The sequence below is a fragment of the Aquarana catesbeiana genome, linkage group LG06 (genome assembly GCF_042186555.1).
Source record: "Aquarana catesbeiana isolate 2022-GZ linkage group LG06, ASM4218655v1, whole genome shotgun sequence".
NCBI classification, from domain to species: domain Eukaryota; kingdom Metazoa; phylum Chordata; class Amphibia; order Anura; family Ranidae; genus Aquarana; species Aquarana catesbeiana.
In genome coordinates, this window is record NC_133329.1 from 335,343,837 (window position 1) to 335,366,061 (window position 22,225).

The following is a 22,225-nucleotide window of genomic DNA, read 5'->3' on the forward strand; positions in this document are numbered from 1 at the left end:
GTTGGAAAAAATTCACTTTTTTGAATTAAAAAATAACACAATAGTAAAGTTAGCCCAATTTTTTTTTTATTTTGTGAAAGATGTTATGCAGAGTAAATTGATACTCAACATATCATGCTTCAAAGTTGCACCCGCTCGTGGAATGGCAACAAACTTTTACCCTTAAAAATCTCAATAGGCGATGTTTAAAAAAATCTACAGGTTGCATGTTTTGAGTTACAGAAGAGGTCTAGACTTTTTGCTCTCTAACGATCACGACAATACCTCACATGTGTAGTTTGAACACTGTTTTCATATGCGGGCGGTACTCACGTATGCGTTCGCTTCTGCACGCGAGCTTGGTGGGACAGGCCTTGTTTAAATTTTTTTTATTATTATTTATTTTACCTTTTTATTTTTCATTTTTACACTGTTCTTTAAAAAAAAATGTGTCCCTTGTAATAGAAAAAAAGCATGACAGGACCTCTTAAATATGAGATCTGGGGTCAAAAAGGCCTCAGATCTCATATTTACACTAGAATGCAATAAAAAAAAAATGATGTAGAGACAGGTGGGGGCCATCTTCCCCTCACTCGTCTCCATGCCAAACTAGGGAGCAGACACGATCGCCTCTGCCGGCAACTCCGAATCCACCGCAGAGACCACTTTTATCTGGAAGCGGACCGCCCGCTCAAGAAGAGGATACTAGGGTTATGGCAGCTAGCTGCTGCCATAACAACGATATTCCTCTTTAATTGGCGGCATAAAACGACGGCGGGTGGTCCTTATGCGGTTAAGCAATTAAATAGGTAATCAATAGTTTTTAGTTTTTTTTAAGTTATGCTATGTTAATGAAAACATGTAACAAAAGTTTAAAGTAGGTGTTATCCTAGTTTGGTAGCAAAAGTGGAAATACACTTTAAGTTGGCCAAAAAGGGTATCACTCAAAAACCAGACTTTCTTCATGATTCGATGGCTAACACAGTACAATGCTCTACTAGAGAGAAAATTGATTAATACATGCAGTATTAATATAGGATGACCATTTTAAACACCCTCTGCATTATTTGGTTCGTCCCATCCCCTGTAACTGCCACATTTGCTGGACAACTTGGTCTGGTTTAAGGGCTCCTTCATAAGTGTGGCAGCCACTGCTGCTCCTCTGATAAGTGATCCACGCTCTGTTTGCTTTTCAGAGGTGTTTTACAGGTGGTAAGGAGGCACCTCTTCACTGCCTGATTTAACCTTATAATTGGCATACTACCGTGCCGCTGTTGTATGCATTGCATGTGGTTGCTGTGCAGTTCCGGCATGGCCCCTAGAACTGCATTAGTTTCATTTAGTGATGACACTACCCAACGAAAGTGATATACGGTTTACGTTTCACTGCAGCTGTGAAGCCCAGCATCACGGTTGTGGTATGTGAAAACATAACAGATCTGCTGTCCAAATTATTAGATTACAGAACAGTTACAGGGGGAATTCAGATATACAAAAACAGCTGTGTTAATGCTATTGACAGACTGCATCGCATATATATAATTTCTGATTTTGCCATTAGTTGCACTTTAAGCAAAGTGTGCTAATCATTTCACCAGTAATACTTAAGAGGTCTAGAATATGTGCAGTGTTGGTGACCTTAAGGACTGCTGTTGAGAACCACTAGTCAAGATCAGTAACAGACCCTCCAGTATGACCTCCTCCATACAGTACAAAATACTTTGCTCCTGAACTTCTGTCTGTCTGATTAAAATCACTTGGGTTTAGTCAAGGAACTCTTAGGAAGGTTTTTCTTCTAAAATGCTAGGTAATTTTAATCAGAAAGGTAGAGAGAAGTTCAGGAGAAGAGTAGTTTGTATCTTATTTTGAGGGTCATAATAAGGTTCAGGCTCTTTGCGTGGCATAATGCATACCATCAATATGTCCCTAATATGGGAGAATAGGGATGATTGAGAGGCTCCGTGAAAAGCAGAACTTATTTTAACTGTCTCTTTATCAGCAATGTTTTGATTTGGTTCTTTCTAAGGAATGTCCCCATGATAGCCTGTGTTTAGGGGATGGAGGAGGTCAAGGTGCTTACAAAAGTGAACTAGAGGTAAATTACAGTCCCAGCCTGAATGGGAGATTACACCACTAAGATGACTGTTTAAAATAATTTGTACCTTGGAGCCTTAGTTGGGGATGATTTTAAGATGGTGGACAATGCTGACCTAGGAAGGTCAGCCCTAATAAAGGCGCATATAGACAAGTGTTGTCCATACGTTTCCCTTAAAGTGATTGTAAAGTCTTGTTTTTTTTCTATTAAAATAACAAACATGTTCTATTAGGTTAGGTTGGCACAGGTAACGGGAGGAAGGGGAAGTGGGAGCAAAGTAATCTGCCAAGAACCTTGTTTAAGCAAAAGAAAAGCAGATTGGCGGGACTTTATATGAAACATGCACTCCAGGAGGTAACAACTTAAAACCATGAATGTGGCAAGTAACCAATGTGACAGAACCAAAACACATTGTATGGAAGCATAACGTAACATCAATTGGCATTAAATGATTTATTGACATATAAATTGTAACCAAAGTAAAAATAATATTGACATGGTTCATAATAATAGTAAAAACCCTTATTCATAACGAGACAGGTCTTGAATTGTACATAAGGTATAGCAAAAATACAGTTAATGACATGGTTAGTTCATTTTGTACATATTGTAAACGGCAATTCCATAAAAGACAGGTCTCTAAAAAAATTCATTATGAGCTGGGTAAGCGGGTAAACTCCAATTGATATGTAGAATAAATCAACAATGCAATATAAAATATATAGGGGCAACCATTGGCTCACACTTCCATAAGAGAACAACATGATTGGCTCATATTAATACAAATTGTAGATAGCCAGATTTACTGAGGTGTATCTCCATGATAAGTAATTATAACCAGAATGTGTTGGTACGGTCCAGTTGGTAAAAATACAGTAATAGAATGATACTAATATAGTGTAAACACGGGGGCATCTATTGGCTCAACGCGTTTCGTGGCGATCGCCACTCTTCAGGAGCAGGTATGCAGTAGGTGTCTATAGATATTAAAAAGACATGTATATTAAAAAAAACTTATATGGTAGATCTATGTAGAGGGGGAGGAAGGACGAGAAAAAAGGGGGGGTATAGCCCGATTCTCAAAACTACTTACGGGTGATCCTATGAGTTTGGGCATGGGCATGGAGGGCTGGGGGCCGACCGAAAAAACAACAGCTCCCGGGAGCTGAGGTGGACTGGCCCAGTACACAGCGGTGGAGATCCAGTAACAAATAAAAGTCCCCTGGGATTTATCATCGTAAGTGTCAAAATATATGTGGTCCACGCGGTAGTCATCTATAAAAAGAAGGAGTATATATATATATATATATATATATATATATATATATATATATATATATATATATATATATATATATACATACATATACATATAGAGAGAACGTGGGAATATATATTGGGGGAGTGATGGGGCAGAGGTGTGTGCAGGTGTCAGTGAGAAAGCAAGGAAAAATTGGCAGAATAACACAGTACAAAAGTGGTAGAGGGAAACCATCCCACAAGGAAGAAAAGAAAAAAAGGGACAAAAACATGAATAATACCTATAAGAAAAAATGTGGGCAATGTAAATCTGAAGGTGCCTGGATACCGTGGGGATGACCACCGTGCGGGGACTAGCATTGGACTGGAGGTGGTATATGTACTCCGGTGTGATGGTGGGTGTCCACCAACGCCACGTAGGCAGCCAATGGGAGGCGACGGCGCCAGACAGCTGAGCAGCGTCAGCTGCCCGCTATCAGGCGGTAATCACCTTGAGTAGAAAGCCAGATGGAATACATGGCGGCGCCCGGACATCATGGTATGTGACGCAAAGCGCGTCGGCGCTGGAAGCGTGACGTCGATGCGCAATTGGGTGTGCGCCCGATCCTCCACGTCACTCGAAAGAGGAGGGGGAAGGGGAGGACCCCAGGAGCGCATCGCAGCTCCCGGGAACTGAGCAAGACGGCTAAAATGGCCAAACCAGCTTACCTCCCAGCCCAGTAGCATACACATAGGGAGTGTGACAATATGGGAGAATAGGGATGATTGAGAGGCTCCGTGAAAAGCAGAACTTATTTTAACTGTCTCTTTATCAGCAATGTTTTGATTTAGTTCTTTCTAAGGAATGTCCCCATGATAGCCTGTGTTTAGGGGATGGAGGAGGTCAAGGTGCTTACAAAAGTGAACTAGAGGTAAATTACAGTCCCAGCCTGAATGGGAGATTACACCACTAAGATGACTGTTTAAAATAATTTGTACCTTGGAGCCTTAATTGGGGATGATTTTAAGATGGTGGACAATGCTGACCTAGGAAGGTCAGCCCTAATAAAAGCGCATATAGACAAGTGTTGTCCATACGTTTCCCTTAAAGTGATTGTAAAGTCTTGTTTTTTTTCTATTAAAATAACAAACATGTTCTATTAGGTTAGGTTGGCACAGGTAATGGGAGGAAGGGGAAGTGGGAGCAAAGTAATCTGCCAAGAACCTTGTTTAAGCAAAAGAAAAGCAGATTGGCGGGACTTTATATGAAACATGCACTCCAGGAGGTAACAACTTAAAACCATGAATGTGGCAAGTAACCAATGTGACAGAACCAAAACACATTGTATGGAAGCATAACGTAACATCAATTGGCATTAAATGATTTATTGACATATAAATTGTAACCAAAGTAAAAATAATATTGACATGGTTCATAATAATAGTAAAAACCCTTATTCATAACGAGACAGGTCTTGAATTGTACATAAGGTATAGCAAAAATACAGTTAATGACATGGTTAGTTCATTTTGTACATATTGTAAACGGCAATTCCATAAAAGACAGGTCTCTAAAAAAAATTCATTATGAGCTGGGTAAGCGGGTAAACTCCAATTGATATGTAGAATAAATCAACAATGCAATATAAAATATATAGGGGCAACCATTGGCTCACACTTCCATAAGAGAACAACATGATTGGCTCATATTAATACAAATTGTAGATAGCCAGATTTACTGAGGTGTATCTCCATGATAAGTAATTATAACCAGAATGTGTTGGTACGGTCCAGTTGGTAAAAATACAGTAATAGAATGATACTAATATAGTGTAAACACGGGGGCATCTATTGGCTCAACGCGTTTCGTGGCGATCGCCACTCTTCAGGAGCAGGTATGCAGTAGGTGTCTATAGATATTAAAAAGACATGTATATTAAAAAAAACTTATATGGTAGATCTATGTAGAGGGGGAGGAAGGACGAGAAAAAAGGGGGGGTATAGCCCGATTCTCAAAACTACTTACGGGTGATCCTATGAGTTTGGGCATGGAGGGCTGGGGGCCGACCGAAAAAACAACAGCTCCCGGGAGCTGAGGTGGACTGGCCCAGTACACAGCGGTGGAGATCCAGTAACAAATAAAAGTCCCCTGGGATTTATCATCGTAAGTGTCAAAATATATGTGGTCCACGCGGTAGTCATCTATAAAAAGAAGGAGTATATATATATATATATATATATATATATATATATATATATATATATATATATATATATACATACATACATATAGAGAGAACGTGGGAATATATATTGGGGGAGTGATGGGGCAGAGATGTGTGCAGGTGTCAGTGAGAAAGCAAGGAAAAATTGGCAGAATAACACAGTACAAAAGTGGTAGAGGGAAACCATCCCACAAGGAAGAAAAGAAAAAAAGGGACAAAAACATGAATAATACCTATAAGAAAAAATGTGGGCAATGTAAATCTGAAGGTGCCTGGATACCGTGGGGATGACCACCGTGCGGGGACTAGCATTGGACTGGAGGTGGTATATGTACTCCGGTGTGATGGTGGGTGTCCACCAACGCCACGTAGGCAGCCAATGGGAGGCGACGGCGCCAGACAGCTGAGCAGCGTCAGCTGCCCGCTATCAGGCGGTAATCACCTTGAGTAGGAAGCCAGATGGAATACATGGCGGCGCCCGGACGTCATGGTATGTGACGCAAAGCGCGTCGGCGCTGGAAGCGTGACGTCGATGCGCAATTGGGTGTGCGCCCGATCCTCCACGTCACTCGAAAGAGGAGGGGGAAGGGGAGGACCCCAGGAGCGCATCGCAGCTCCCGGGAACTGAGCAAGACGGCTAAAATGGCCAAACCAGCTTACCTCCCAGCCCAGTAGCATACACATAGGGAGTGTGACAATATGGGAGAATAGGGATGATTGAGAGGCTCAGTGAAAAGCAGAACTTATTTTAACTGTCTCTTTATCAGCAATGTTTTGATTTAGTTCTTTCTAAGGAATGTCCCCATGATAGCCTGTGTTTAGGGGATGGAGGAGGTCAAGGTGCTTACAAAAGTGAACTAGAGGTAAATTACAGTCCCAGCCTGAATGGGAGATTACACCACTAAGATGACTGTTTAAAATAATTTGTACCTTGGAGACTTAGTTGGGGATGATTTTAAGATGGTGGACAATGCTGACTTAGGAAGGTCAGCCCTAATAAAGGCGCATATAGACAAGTGTTGTCCATACGTTTCCCTTAAAGTGATTGTAAAGTCTTGTTTTTTTTCTATTAAAATAACAAACATGTTCTATTAGGTTAGGTTGGCACAGGTAACGGGAGGAAGGGGCAGTGGGAGGAAAGTAATCTGCCAAGAACCTTGTTTAAACGAGGCCTTTAGAACCTTAAAAAAAATGAAGATATAAATTTGCTCCTCCTCGGGGATAAGGGAGATAATCTAGGAATGACATACTGTAGCTGTGAGAGAAAAAGGTGAGAAAAAGCCTGTTTGCGTGGAGTCATTCAGTGGTGAACATTAGATTGTTTTGTGCATTTTACATGCTGTTAGGAAGTTAGTATTAAAGTATAACTCCACTTTTGTAGAGAAAAGAAAAACCCCTCTGGGTGATCAATGTACTTTGCAAGGATTCTAAGAAAACTTTGTAGCATATTCAGACCTTTTTCTATTCTGAACAAAAAGCTGTTTGTTTTGCCATGTCCTTTCAATATTATTTAACCACCTAGTGCACTTTCGGTGCCTTAATGAAGAAAGCCACAGTGTCCGCATCCCTTTAGAAGTATTTAACCCTTAGGGATTCTCTCACTAAAAATTAAATTGCAGGGGATGCCTAAAATGTTTCTTGCATCTTAGCGCAAAATCTGAGAATATCAGTGATGCAGTCACAGAAGCAGAAAATTACATTTCTGGGGGTGTTCCTTTAACCAAACAGTGTACAGAACGCCTCCCGGCTGCCATACTGCATTTAATTTTTTGAACATTTTTATAAAACTACAGCAACTTTAGATTAAAATGGAACGTTATTTTTTAATCATTTTAAATTACAAATATGTAAAATGTAAATTCACGTGTTCCTGTAATGTTCTGTTGTAGTCACCATAGTAAAACTGTAATGCACACACATCCACTAGAAATTGCAAAGAGCCTACAGATGTGTACAGTGCAGGGAAAGGAAACCTGAACGAAAGAAGGGCAAATTATATTTGTTTATAAAAAATAAAATGATGGAATCCTACTATACTTATGTTCTAAAACTATGTATTCTTTTGTTTAGTTCAACTTTAGTTTTTCTTTTTAATAAATAGGTGAACTCTTGTAATCCACACAAATTCTTTCCTTCAGTTTTCATGATGATCATGTGTGCAGTTTGTAATAATAAAGGACAGATGCTGAATTCAACAGCACATGTAAGCTGTGCTATGTCACTTTCTGGACACTAGATGGCAGATGCTGTTCTTCAACCTAAAAATTCTGAATAGCAGTCAGAACTGCTCTGGTCATTCTAAGTGATGTCACATCTATATAGCATACAATACAGTGCACGGTTGTTATAATTGCTATAGCTGTTATATTTACTTATGGCATCCTCACAAATATCACTAATCTCTATTTGGCATGAGTATACATTACCAGAAAGTTTTACCCAGCAAAGTAAATATTTTTTTGTTGTGCAGATTAGAAAATGAAATTAATAATCTGACTCACTGCTATAAATCCATTTAATGTTGGAGTTATAGCATATAGAGTGTAATAGATACATATTTTACTGCATTTATTCACAAGTCTGGTTGCCAGTTCCAGTATCACTTGCAGCCACAAAGCTATATAACTTCTGTCAAAGTAGTGTCAGGCATTCTTAAATTCTAGACGTTCTCATCTTCATGCGTAGAGATTTTTTCTTAACATGTCAGAATCCCTTTGTGACTGTCCTCTCCGTTTTCACTAAAGACCGTGAACTGTATCACACAATCTTGGGAATAGAAGTGATAGTGAAGTACTAGGATAGGTGACTATTCCTCTGACTTGCCACCCCATGCTCTCTGTGAAAGATCTGACCATGAAAAGCAGCCCTCAATTCTTGCATCCCAAGAATTCGGCTTGTGTACGGCCAGCAATATGTTGTAGAATTACAGAAAAATACAGTTTTATCAGCTAATTGAGCTGACCACCATTGCCCAAGTGAAATGTATGATCCTTCCCAATACATAAATACAAAGTTACCATTCTAACTTCATAAACTGCATTGTATGCACATCTATACAGCACATTTACACATGCATTGAAAACGCTGCATACAGCTGTGTATAGTTTTGTAGGCAGGAGTATAGAAGTCTTTAGGGCGATTCACCCAGCTGCATCCTGCAGCATAATTCTGCACTGCGTCCAGCCGAATACAAAAAAAGGAAAAAAGCACAGCTGCATCCATGACTGTACATTTCAGTGTTCTTTATGCAGTACACATGTATGTGTTTGCGCTAAAGTTTACCTGCAGGCAACGCATATCCCCCCTTTTGGCTGCAGAGCCTGGACCACTGATTGCACATTATTGATGTTTACATGTTGGCCCTGAATGAGTCTTTTATTTGGTGGCAGCACATGTGCAGAATGACCACAGCCAATTCTGTATAACTGAAGGCTGAGGTCATTCTGTACGTGCGCCACCACTGTATGAACGATTAATTCAGAGCCAACATTTAACCATCAGTAATGTGTATTCGATGATGCAGTCCCCACTGGCTACACATGGTTAATATTTACATGTCGGCTGGCAGTGACCAGTAGACTCCGTTAACGCAGTATGCATCTAAACATTACAGGCACGCGGCGCTGAGCACAGGATCTTGCTTTAACATTCAATATATGTGTACACTCATCTGAATGAGTCCATAATTTTGAAGAAATATGTAAATGGCCAGTGAAAGGTCAGTGGGGTGCCTTACTTAATGGCATCCAATGAGATTTCACTTCTTTATGAGTCAAGTGAATTCAGAAGCATTAAAAAAAATGCTGATTAGTTGCTGTTGGTTACCGATTCTTTTTTTTTATATACCATCGTTATTAAATAAAGACCGTGGATTCCAAAGAAAGCCTTCCCAAAATGAATACTGCTTTGACAGTTTAGAAGAAAGAATGGCATTAAATTCCCCCATTCCAATTCATGCCACATACAGTAATAGATTATTTTAACACACACAAATCTCCCTAATAAGTCTATTACTACCCAGGAGAATCTCCTCCTACAAGCCTCCCAGCTGAATATCCTCCCAGAAAAATGAAGCCGTGTTTTCTCCAATAATCCGCCAGTAATGTGAGCTTTATCCAAGCCACATGTAAGTTTATTTTGTTTTTGACGGGTTGCTGTGCAGTTATTAGTTACGAAGCATGTAAGAGTGCTGCTAGTAGGTGGCACTTTATGTAAAGAAACATCACTGTCACACCACTATCGCCCTACACTTGTGGCGAGAAAAAGATAAATGGAAGTGTTTTAAATAGATTTGATACTGGGATAAAAGGCTTGGCTTGTTTATTTTCTACATATCTGTTAAGCGTGGGTTTGTATGGCGCTTAGCCTATGAGTTTTCCAGCGAAGGGTGTCTGCTACATGCTATCAGGGTTGATCATTTCAAGTTTGATTCTCCTATGCCTGGAACCAGCAGCACAGCATAAGTAATTTAATGCCAGCGCTGTGAACTATACACTGAATAGCGCTGTGTGGGCTTTGTAGTCTACAGGGATATTTCATTATTAGCAATCATATCTGCTTAGGCAAAGCTGCCTTCTACAGATGGCTGCTTTCAAGTGCAAATGAACCGGTTAGACGTGTCTTGTTTAATACATACTAGAGATTCACAAATGGGTATTGATTTTTCTACCAGTTGTTTCGGTTAGCAAAGGAAATGGATTAAATGGTCTCTTGAGCATTTAAAGGAACACTATTACATTTAATTAATTGTAAACCAAATCGTATATCAAGGGAATAAAAAATAAACCACACACCATGCACATCCCATGTTTGATTTTTTTTTTTTTTCCATGTATGTTTTATGTATGCTTGACAAAGCTAAGACACAGAGACCTGGTGTTGCTGAGGACTCTATTCAATATTACACAAAGCAAAAAATGTTATTTACCATTTTCTTTTTTAAATTGGAAATTTAGTTGTACTTCCACTTTTCCCACTTTTTTCAGGGCCTATTGACACTTAGGTGCTCCGTTGCAGTGCATTAACAGGTGCTATGTTAAGGCAGCCCATTCACTATAAATGGTGTGCCAATGCAACACAAGGAATGAAATAAAACCCTAACCCACAATCGCAGTGCACCACAATGCATGGTATATGTTGGGCCATTAGAACAAACACACAGTTGAATTATGAGGCTCCCTATACATGCAATAAAACCATCACTTATTACCATAAGCTGTGAAAGTACCAGAAAGTTATCGTTTGAGATCAGATATGACAAAGGGGAAGGTAGAGAGGCGCTGATGTCACTGACGGTTCGACCTTCGTAGTGTAGGAATTACTGCCATTGTATGCCAGTACCAATAATACAGCCCATATAGATTTTGTGCCTGATATATCAAAAATGCTGGCTGTATAGCTCTGATATGAAAGGCAAGGTACATTGATTAGTGGTAAGGATTGCCTCTGTTACAGGAAAAATATTGCCTTGACCTCCATTTTAAGAGACACAATTATCTAAACATACCATGCAGTTTAATTTACTATGTCTAACATCGCCCCCATCTACATCACCAACCTTACCTGCAGATATCGTCTCAAATCATCCCCTCCGCTCCTCCCAAGACCTCCTGCTCTCTAGCTCCTTTGTTACCTCCTCCCATGCTTGCCTTCAGGACTTCTCCAGAGCCTCTCCCATCCTCTGGAACTCCCTGTCCCAGTATATCCGATCAGCCCCTACCCTGTCCACCTTTAGGAGATCCCTGAAAACTTATTTATTCAGGGAAGCCTATCCCACACCCACCTAACAACTGTCCCCGAGCCACCCCCATCAAATCATTCTCTGCAGCTATTACCTTTTGTACCATCACCCCCTCCCTTAGAATGTAAGCTCTATGAGCAGGGCCCTCCTGTACCTTTTGTATTGAACTGTACTGTAATTGTGTTGTCCCCCCTATACATTGTAAAGCGCTGCGTAAACTGTTGGCGCTATATAAATCGTGAATAATAATAATGTACTAAAAATGTTTTTAAAGTAGTTATTTTTTTTATTAAAGTAGAACTATAGGCAAAACCTTTTTTTTTTTTTTTTTTTTTTTTTTTTTTTAAATTTGGAAAGAGTAAGCGAGGGTTCTAACCCCCATAAGGTTTATTCTTGCTATCTTTTTCCCATTACGGAGATTTACCTTCACCTCCTGTCCCATAGCCAAAACAGGAAGTGAGAGGAAATCCCTGTGAATTAAGGGAACCTGGGGGGGCGGAGGTCACCAGAACTAGTGTCCCTACTGAAAGATATCCCCTCTATTACTGTTCTGGGGACAATCAAAAATTTGGGATTTTCTTTTACTTTCACTTTCAGTGATAATGATAAGCAGGACCAATAAGGGGACAAGGACAGCAGTAAAAATGGAGGCATTCTAATCCCTCTCAACTCTATCTAAAACTAAAAAAAAAAAAAAAAAAGTTTTGCCTTTAGTTATGTTTTCAGATAAATGTGATAACACAAAGTACATGTTTAGCATCTACCTTTTTTCCACCTTTTTGATCTCCTGGAACGCAGTCTCACTTTGTGGCTATTAGAAGAGCAATCGTAGCCCTTAAGTTTGCTTAAGATATATATTTCTTAGTACCTGTGCATTGTAATAACGCCCACTGCGCCACACGTTAATTTGGGTTGCAGTAAAACAACCCATGAGTGTTAAAGAAGCTGCCACTGCACAGGAAAAGGCAAAAAGGGACATGCAGAATTTTTTTTTCTGATACAACACATGGTGCTGTAACGCATGTGCTTTGGAGCTGTGCTGGCTTTGTGCATTGGGGTAGCTTTCAATCACACATAACTTGCTGAAGTAGATTAGTGACACTGTGCTACTAAATGAGACAGCTGGAGAATGGGATAAACAAAATTTATCCTGTTAACTGTGTAGAGCTCCAGTAGGCAGAATAGGTCTAACTGCTATTGTAGAAGGAATGCAGAAAATGAGAATTTGCTACAGTAAATTGTAGTACAATTCTACTTGTATTTCTGAATGTAACTTAATACATTTAAACACCTTAAATACATAAGAATAAGTAACTGTGATTAAAAAATCAGTGTGTCTGAGAAGAGATCACAGTAATAATACAACCCCAATTCCAAAAAAGTTGGGATGTTTTATAGAATCTACATAAAAACATGTAATGGTTTGCAAATCTCATATACCTATATTGTATTCACATAAGACCATATAAAACATATAAAATGTTTAACCCTTTCACGCCTAAGCCTATTTCTGACATTTGGGGATTACAAGTTAAAATCCATATTTTTTCCTAGAAAATTACTTAGAACTGCCAAACATTATATATATATATATATATATATATATATATATATATATATATATATATATATATATATATATATATATATATATATAGCAGAGACCTTAGAGAATAAAATGGCGATTATTGCAATATTTTATGTCACACGGTATTTGTGCAGTGGTGTTTGTTTTTGTATAATGTGAAAGATGATGTTACTTAGCGTAAATAGATACCAAGCATGTCACACTCTATAATTGCACGCACTCGTGGAATGGCGACAAACTACGGTACCTAAAAATCTCCATAGGCGACGGTTTAAATTTTTTTACGGTTACCAGGTTAGAGTTACAGAGGAGGTCTAGTGTTAGCATTATTGCTCTCGCTCTGACGATCGCGGCAATACCTCACATGTGTGATTTGAACACCATTTACATATGTGGGCGCGACTTCCGTATGCGTTTTCTTTGCTGCGTGAGCTCGCAGGGACGGGGGCGCTTTAAAAAAAATTTTTTTTCTTATTCGTTTTATTTAATTCTATATCATTAAATTGTGTTTTTTTTTTTTTAAATAATTCACTTTTATTGCTGTCACAAGGAATGGAAACATCCCTTGTGACAGTAATAGGTGGTGACAGGTACTCTTTATGGAGGGATCGGGGGTTTAAAAGACCTCCAATCCCTCCTTTGCACTTCAAAGTATTCAGATCGCCGAAAACGGCAATTCTGAATACTGTATATTTTTTTAAAATCCGGCGCCATTGGCAGCCGAGTAAAAAGGAAGTGACATCGCTTCCGTGTTTAGATTCAGGAGACTGGCACGAAGCCGTTTCCGGCTTCGTGCCAGTCTCTCTCTAGCCATCGGAAGTGGCAGATCGAGGCCCGGTCAGAGCGGCAGGAGGGGGGGGATGTCCCTTCCCGCTCCTCCGGGATAACAATCGAGCGGCTTTTAGCCGCATCGGTTGTTATCCCTGGATAGCCGATCGACCACTCTAAAAAACGGTACCGGAATAATGCCTGCAGCTGCGGGCATCATCCCGGTATAACCCCCGAAAGCTGAGGCCGCATATCTGCGTACGCTCGGCGGGAAGGGGTTAAACTGAGAAAATGTACCATTTTAAGAAAAAAAATAAGGTAAGTTATGTTGATGGCAGCAGCACATCTCAAAAAGGTTGAGACAGGGCAACAAAAAGCTTGCAAAGTAAGTTGTACTAACAAGGAAGCGCTGGAAGAACATTTTGCAAAAAAAATAAAAATTGGGTTAACCCTTTGGCGCTGGCTGCACACAAACATGCGGCCTATCAGTGCCTGGTCTTTGTCCCCGAGGGGCCGCATACTTGCCTGAATTGATGTCTAAACAGCTATGCCGAAAGCGCACATGCGCTCCTGACAGTTATCGGCACCTAACCGAAAGTTTTCAGATCACGTGACAGCCAATCACGCCGCTCATGTGCTGTCAATCCCCGCTCTGCCTCCCGGCGTCATAAACTTCTTAAAGGGCCAGGAGGTGTTGGCGTTAAGAGGTTAGTAACATGATTGGGTATAAAGAGGGCATCTTAGAGAGTCAGCGTGTCTCAGAAGTAAAAATGGGCAGATGCTCACCAATCTGTGAAATGCTGCATCTAAAAATTGTCGAACAGTTTCAGAATATTGTTCCTCAACGTAAAATTGCAAAAACTTTAAATATAGCATCATCTACAGTATGTAATATCAAAGGATTCCTGAGAATCTGGAGAAATCTCTCAATGGACAAGGCTGAAATGATATATTGGATGCCTGTGATCTTTGTGCCCTCAAACAGCAATGCTTTAGCGCATTTAAAAGGATCTGTTGGAAAGTGAAATCAAATTTGACATTCTTTTATGGCAACCTTGGGCACCACGTCCTCCAGTCTAAAGAGGAGAGCTGGTTATAAGTGCCCAGTTCAAAGCCTGTGTCTCTGATAGTATGGGGGGTGCATTCATGCCTAAGGAATGGGGCAGCTTGCACATCTGGAAAGGTACTGATGGTGAAAGATATATATCCAGGTTTTAGAGCAGCATTTGCTCCCATCCAGACAACGTCTTTCAAGGAATGCCTTGCATGTTTCAGCAGGACAATGCTAAACCACATACTGCATCTATGACAACAACGTGGCTTCGTAGTACAAGACACCAGGTGCTCAACTGGCCTGCCTGCAGTCCAGACATTTCAGCAGTATAAAATATTTGGCACATCTTGAAATTAATATACGACAAAGAAGACACTGTTGAGCAGTTAGAATCCTATGCCAGGCAAGAATGGGACAACTTTCCTCTTCCAATACTCCAGCAACTGGTCTCCTCAGTTCCCAGACATGTACAGAGTGTTAAAGGGGATGCTACACCGTGGTAAACATGGCCCTGTCCCAACTTTTTTGAGACATGTTGCTGCCAACCATTTCAAAATTACATTGTCTTTTTTTCTTAAAATAGTATAATTGTGTATTTTCTATTGTGAATACAATATGGGTTAATGAGATGTGCAAACGTCCCAACTTTTTTGGATTTGTATATAAATGTTAACTGTAGAGAACTACTACAATCCTCAGCTCTGTCCGACAAAAAATATTTGTATTTTGACCCTACTAATGAAAATGTTTAATTCTTCCTGGCCTCCGGTACATATCAATGGTTTATGGCTCTAGGCACTCAACTAAAGGCATGTACTTCGAAGAAATTCTGATTATAGACCTGCTGACAAATTTAGTTAATACACGGCATTAGGTGGTGTAGCTAAATTTATGTGGCCGAAAACAAAATATTTATTGCCCATAACAAATATTTCATTTTTTTATTTTTTTTATTTTTGTAACCGCAACTGGAAATCTAAGTTACAGTTTAAAGCTTGAATAAAAACTCTGAATTTTTTTTTTTTTTTTTAGCTAGGCCCCCTGCAGGTTAATGCCATAATGTGCTAGTATGCTCCACATACTAGCACATTATAACAGACTTCCTATACAATCAGTGCCCTCCAGTGGTGCATTGCCTTCTGTCCAGGTTTGCCTTCTCCTGCCATTTGAATGCCCGGGCTGCAATGAGGTCGCTCCCGTACATGCGAGCCCCCATTGCAGCACAGCACTCTGCATTCAGGACACACCGAATGCAGAGCACACTGCACTTTCGCTAGATACATAATCAGCAGGAGCTAATGGTGCAAGTTCAGGCCATTTACAAGGCAACTACGTGTAAGACTTTTTAGTCTTCAGTGTAGGCATACCTATAAGACACTGTTCAGACAATGTTAAAAATTTGTCACTAAACCCACATGATAAAATAACTATTGATAAATGGTTTATTACAAGCTGTTCCTAGATGCAATGAATATTCCCGCGCTACCTTAATCAGAGCAAGTAAAGCACTAGTTGCAGCAGACACCGGATTGGTCAATCCGTAACAAGAGAAAAATATATATATAAAAATCAATGAGTGGTGTTGTGCTCTAGTAAGTATCAAATCCCTAAAAATATAAAGTGCTATATATTCATGACATACATCAAATGTGCAAATAGTCGTTGAACTCGGTATAAAGTGCTAGGTGCTCAAAATTAAATAATCTCAAATATACTTCACAGTGCAAAAAAGGACAAAATTATTCCAGAAGTATAGCATCTAGAAAGATGGTAGTATCAAAGTGATAGTGCTAACAAAGTACAAGGATGAAGTCCAAAAGTGCACATAAATCTTCAAACAAATAATGATACATAAGGTGCAATGAATAAAGTGCTGTGCTCCAAGTGACACTCTGTGCAAGTGTAATCTTTTGTGAATAAGAGGTAATAGTCCTCTTCAGTGTAAAAACACCTCAGTGTGCAGTGGCTCCTTACCTTACCGCTGTAAGGTGACAGCGTAATAATGATTAGTGGTGATGAGGGAATCCTGGATCCTGCAGTAGATCACCCCCAACATTCCTTTTGTATAGTAATATTCAGGGGGGCATCAATGGAACTTGATATCCTGGTAAGGCTTGGTATCCTGGTGGATGATCCTCATTTAAAGTGCTGTATCGTCTCTGTGTTAGTCAGTAACGATGGAAATCCTCCCAGATAGAGCAGGGGGACCCAGATAGTGAAGTATATAAAAACTGTGTGTTTTATTAAGTTGCAGCCAATAATAGTACTCGCATAACAAATACGTCTACAAACGAAAAAACAAAATGAGCAGCGAGCTCGTAGCCTGACGTCACTTCCAGTGCCTGTCTATTCCAACGCGTATCGTCACAATCATGTGACTTCACTCCCTGATGAAGTCACTTGATTGTGACGATACACTGATACAGATGTGCATAGAAAAGAATATATATTTAGGTTAGCAAATGAGGACTGATACTTTTGGCATTGATCAGCATTCCCTTGGAAGTGAACCGCTTCAGCCCCGGAAGATTTTACCCCCTTCCTGACCAGAGCACTTTTTGCGATTTGGCACTGCGTCGCTTTAACTGACAATTGCGCGGTCCTGCGGCGTCTTTTTTTTCCACAAATAGAGCTTTCTTTTGGTGGTATTTGATCACCTCGGTGGTTTTTATTTTTTGCACTATAAACAAAAAAAAGAGCGATTTTGAAAAAAAACGCAATTTTTTTTACTTTTTGCTATAATAAATATCCCCCAAAAATATATAAAAAAACAATTTTTTTTTCATCAGTTTAGGACGATATGTGTTCTACATATTTTTAGTAAAAAAAATTGCAATAAGTGTATATTGATTGGTTTGTGCAAAAGTTATAGCGTCTACAAAATAGGGGATAGTTTTATGGCATTTTTATTATTTATTTATTTATTTTTTACTAGTAATGGCGGCGATCTGCGATTTTTATCGAGACTGCGACATGGCGGACACGGACAATTTTGACACATTTTTTGGAACAATGGCATTTTTACAGCAATCAGTGCTATAAAAATGCATTGATTACTGGTAAAATGTCACTGGCAGGGAAGGGGTTAGCACTAGGGGGGATCAAGGGGATGTGTTCCCTAGTGTGTGTTCTAACTGAAGGGGGAGGGGACTGTGTAGGGGAAGAGAGAGATCGCTGTTCATACTCTGTATGAACAGATGATCTATCATTTCTCCCCTCAAAGAACCGGAAACTGTGTTTATGCACACAGATCCCGGTTCTTTGTGTGCCCCGAGCGATCGTGGGAGCCCGTCGGTGATTGCGACCGCTGGGCACTCACATCGGCTCCGTGGGTGAGCAGGGGGCGCGCCCACAGTTAAAGACCCGAGGATTGTGTATACTTGCACAACCAAGATCTGTGAGTAAGTGGAAGTCACTGACCTGGCACAAGCATGCAGAATAAAATGTTGGAGACAAGTGAAAACTTTTAAGCAATGTGCCTATTTCAGAACAGTGCCTGATTAGGTTTCAAAGCCACTGGATCAGCATGAGAGCCAGGCAAGTAGCATTTTCAGAAGAATTTGGGAGTGGTAGTGACCTCCTTTAATGTAATTTAGAAGCTGTGCCTGACAATCGCTGTTGATAACAGTGTCTGTGAATGAACTGTGAATGTATAAATGTTATACTGTCTGTAAACCTACCAGTAGAGTCGATGGATGTGTGTCTGTGCTGGATATTCATTCTCCTGCGTTCCAGTATTATTATGTCTGACATGCGGCTTCCTGGAGATCACTGTTGTTCCCTTGTACATCCTAATATGGATTTCTTTTGTGCTCGCTAGAATACTGAAATTATAAATCCATGGCTCCTGAAATCATTGTAATCTTATTATCTTATTATTTGAGAGGTTGGGGGAGAAATGTCACAATACCAATTACAAAGAGAAATAATACTTTTATGCTTAAGCTACATAACAACCCCTCCTAAATACCTTGTGCTGAAATAATGTATGCAGTTGAGCATTCACCGGATATACATGTCACCCACATTTTTCAGTATTTGGTGTTCTGTGTTTTTTTCCGGTTGTAACACTTTATTTTTTTAATTGCAATTCTTTTTCCTGACATGGAGGCTCTTGTGAAGCTGAGACTCTCCTCTCCATATACACCAGCATATGGCAATGTCATGGCAGGTCAGAGTGTCTGGGATCATCCCACTACACCAGAATATACACTTCAGGGATTTTCGGGATGGTCGTCTTAGGGTTCAACTGCATACAAGATTTAGGCCTTTGTTAACCGTTGCCTCGCTGAAAATCATGGTATTGCAGATCAAGTATATGTCAAAGGGTGAAATCTCATGCTAGTATTCAGGTAAAAGGAACTGTCTCAATCGGGATATTGGAACTTTAAATCCTTACTTGTTTTTCTAGTGTACTATTTCCAGAACTGTCTCATGTTATCTTCACTACTGGATACGTCACTGACTAGAAACATCTGTACAGTATATCAGGTGTCCTCCTCATTGGCTCTACATAGTAATGCAAGGATAAGGATGACAGACCTGGAGATTGTACCTTTCAAAAGAAGTAAGCAATGGCATAATCTTTTTACTGGTAGGTTAACAATAGAATGACATCTGTAATTAAGCTCTTGTTCCGTTCTAATGCACCCCGGAAATTCACCCTACAAGCATGATCTCGCTGGATCAGCAGCTTTCAGTAATGCACAGAGCAGCTCATGGTGGCCTTAGGAGAGAGAAGTAATGCATGCAGGGAAATGTCAAGACTTTTTGTTTTGCTAAAGTGGGCCTGTATTTTGTGCAAAATATGCTCTTGTGAATACAAAACAGATTTTTCCAATTCGTAATAGAAGGATCTTGCCTTGATATCCCTGTGTATATGGCGCTCAAGACCACCGTCACCAAACACGCATAGCTGCTTGGTGTGCGATCTGCAACCCCAGTGCTCACAGCTAATTGCATACACCCAATAGGCAGGAGAGATGACAAGTATGCACTTTCTGTTTACTGTACTTCTCAGGTTTCAAGTGTTTTAGAGCTGTAAGAAATATTGGCCCTTTTTGTAGCCGTTTTTCACAGAATTGGCCACGCTTCCTTAGGGCTAGTGGGCAGCAGGTTCACATTAAAGGTGGCAGCTTAAAGTGGTTGTAAAGGCAGAAGGTTTTTTTATCTTTATGCATGAAGATAAACCTATGTGCAGCAGCCCCCCTCCGCCTCCCTAATACTTACCTTAGCCCAATCTCGATCCAGCGATGTTGCACGAGAGTCTCAGCTGTCTGGGACTCCCCTCCACATTGGCTGAGACCTTTGCTACCGCTGCTGTCAAAGTCAGTGAGCCAATGAGGGGAGAGAGGGGGTGGGGCGAAGCTGCGGCTGCATGGTCACATAGAGGCTCAGGTGCCCCTATAGCAAGCTGCTTGTTGTGGGGGGGCAGGAGGGAGGGGCCAAGAGTGCTGGCAAGGAACCTGAGAAGAGGAGGATCTGGGCTGCTCTGTGAAAAACCACTTCACAGAGCAGGTAAGTATAACATGTTTGTTATTTTTAAACAAAGACTTTAATATTTTAAGGAGTTGGGACTTGCTTTCTGTATGCTCCCGTACCAACAGACTGCACTCAAAATATCTAGAACTCCTGGGTATGGGCGAACACAAGATCACTCCACCTTTTTCCCACAATACAGTGCTGGACATCTTAGATGGCAAGTCATCAAGTGCAAATACTGTCAAATGGGGGAGAAGGGAATATCTGGAAGCCTAGTGGAGGATCATAAGCAGCATGGGGAAGATGGGAATCGGCAACTTAAAATTTCTCTTGCAAAGTAAACCTTTTTATTAGTGTGGGTTCATTTTTTTGCCACTCTGATATAATGACCAAGTCAAACAGAGTTTCATATATGATAAAAGACCAAGGCACTTTCAAAATAAATATATGCAGCTTAACAAACTGTATAAGCATGTGCAAGCTTCTGTGATGAAAAGGCAGATTTCCAGTTTAAAAGACAAAGCCAAGATTGTATTTACAATGTCTGTACATAACACAAAAGGGCATATTTATAAAGTAACGAATGTGACTTTCACTGGACATTCACTTGTAGTAAATCAATCACTGTCATTTAAATTAATGGAGCAAGAAGAATCACCTGCAGTGAATTTCAGATCTGCTGCTTTCTAAATACAATCTGCAGTTTTTGTCTACCAAGAATTAATACGCTGTATATTTTGTGTGTTTTACAGGCTGCAGGAAAATACAGACAACAAGGGAGAAATTACACGGTAGAAGATGGAGACATTATTTTCTTTAAATTCAATACACCTCAACAATCCAAAAAGAAATAATTTTAAATGCCAAAACAAAGGCTGCTTTTTTTATTTGTACTTAGAATATTTCTGTTATTAAATACTAAACTGGGATCCATTTTCCCCTTCGTCCTCCCCACCAAATAAATGCTGTTTGTTTTGAAATGATACGTGTCACCTCACTGTGAAAATACAAGTTGAGTAAATGTGCTTTCCAAATGATTAAGATCCTACTTGAAATCATAGATGCTTTTCAGGACTCGCTCTAGTCTCATGATACTTCATTAATCTCCATCATGTATGCCAAGCCTGACACATCTGACAGTGAGGACAATGTGGCTGGCTCTTTTTTTGAATCTACAGATAATGCATGTTTTACAGTACTCCAGATGTCTACACTCAATAAAACATTTGACAAAAACCAGCCTCTGTGTGTTTGGGGATGTCTGTATTGAGTGGATGTGGTGTGCTGAATGCGATACAGCACCTGCTGGCTGCTGATTACAGAATTTAAGACATGTGTATGATACAGTAACTGCCAGTGTGGGGCAGCTGTCATTGTAGCTGAAAAGTGAGTCTTTCATGGGAATCACAAGATTAGCTTGCCAACAATTGTGTGTGGATGTGTCCCTGAAAATGGATAGAGCATATCTACACTTAGATGCCATGGCTAAAAAAAATGTTATTGTAACCTTTCAGTACTGATACAGGAGGTAGAGGTATACAAGCAGAAAGAGACGCCTTAAAAGAGCGGATGTGCTGAAAAACTAGAGAATCTGTCACTTGCAACGCAACATCCTGGTATTGTAGAGCCAATTGAAATAATTGAAATTCATGCTGCAGTTGAGCAGTTAGAAGTGTAAACTTTCTGTTTTGCCATTTGCTGATTAACCACTAAAGGACCGAGCCACGTTTTTGAGTTTACAGGTTAAAATCATTTTTTTTGCTAGAAATATGCTTAGAAACCCCAAACATTATATATTTTTTTATCTAACAACCTAGAGAATAAAATGGTGGTCGTTGCAATACTTTCTGTCACACCGTATTTGCGCAGAGGTCTTACAAGTGCACTTTTTTGGAAAAAAATACACTTTTTTGAATTAAAAAATAAGACAGCAGTAAGTTAGCCCAATTTTCTTTAATATTGTGAAAGATGATGTTATGCTGAGTAAATTGATACCCAACTTGTCAGGCTTCAAAATGGCGCCCGCTCGTGGAATGGCAATAAACTTTAAAACAAA

General features: G+C 40.0%; 1 protein-coding gene across 1 annotated transcript in view; it reads left to right on the forward strand.

Moving 5' to 3' along the window:
- The window catches only part of OLA1 (Obg like ATPase 1), a 294,690-nt gene extending 273,285 nt beyond the window's left edge, over positions 1-21,405 (forward strand). Inside the window, exon 11 of the mRNA XM_073633868.1 lies at positions 20,922-21,405. Coding sequence (XP_073489969.1) covers positions 20,922-21,023 — 102 coding nt within the window. The 3' untranslated portion in view covers positions 21,024-21,405. The remainder of the gene's footprint in view (positions 1-20,921) is intronic.
- The last annotated feature ends 820 nt before the right edge of the window (positions 21,406-22,225 follow it).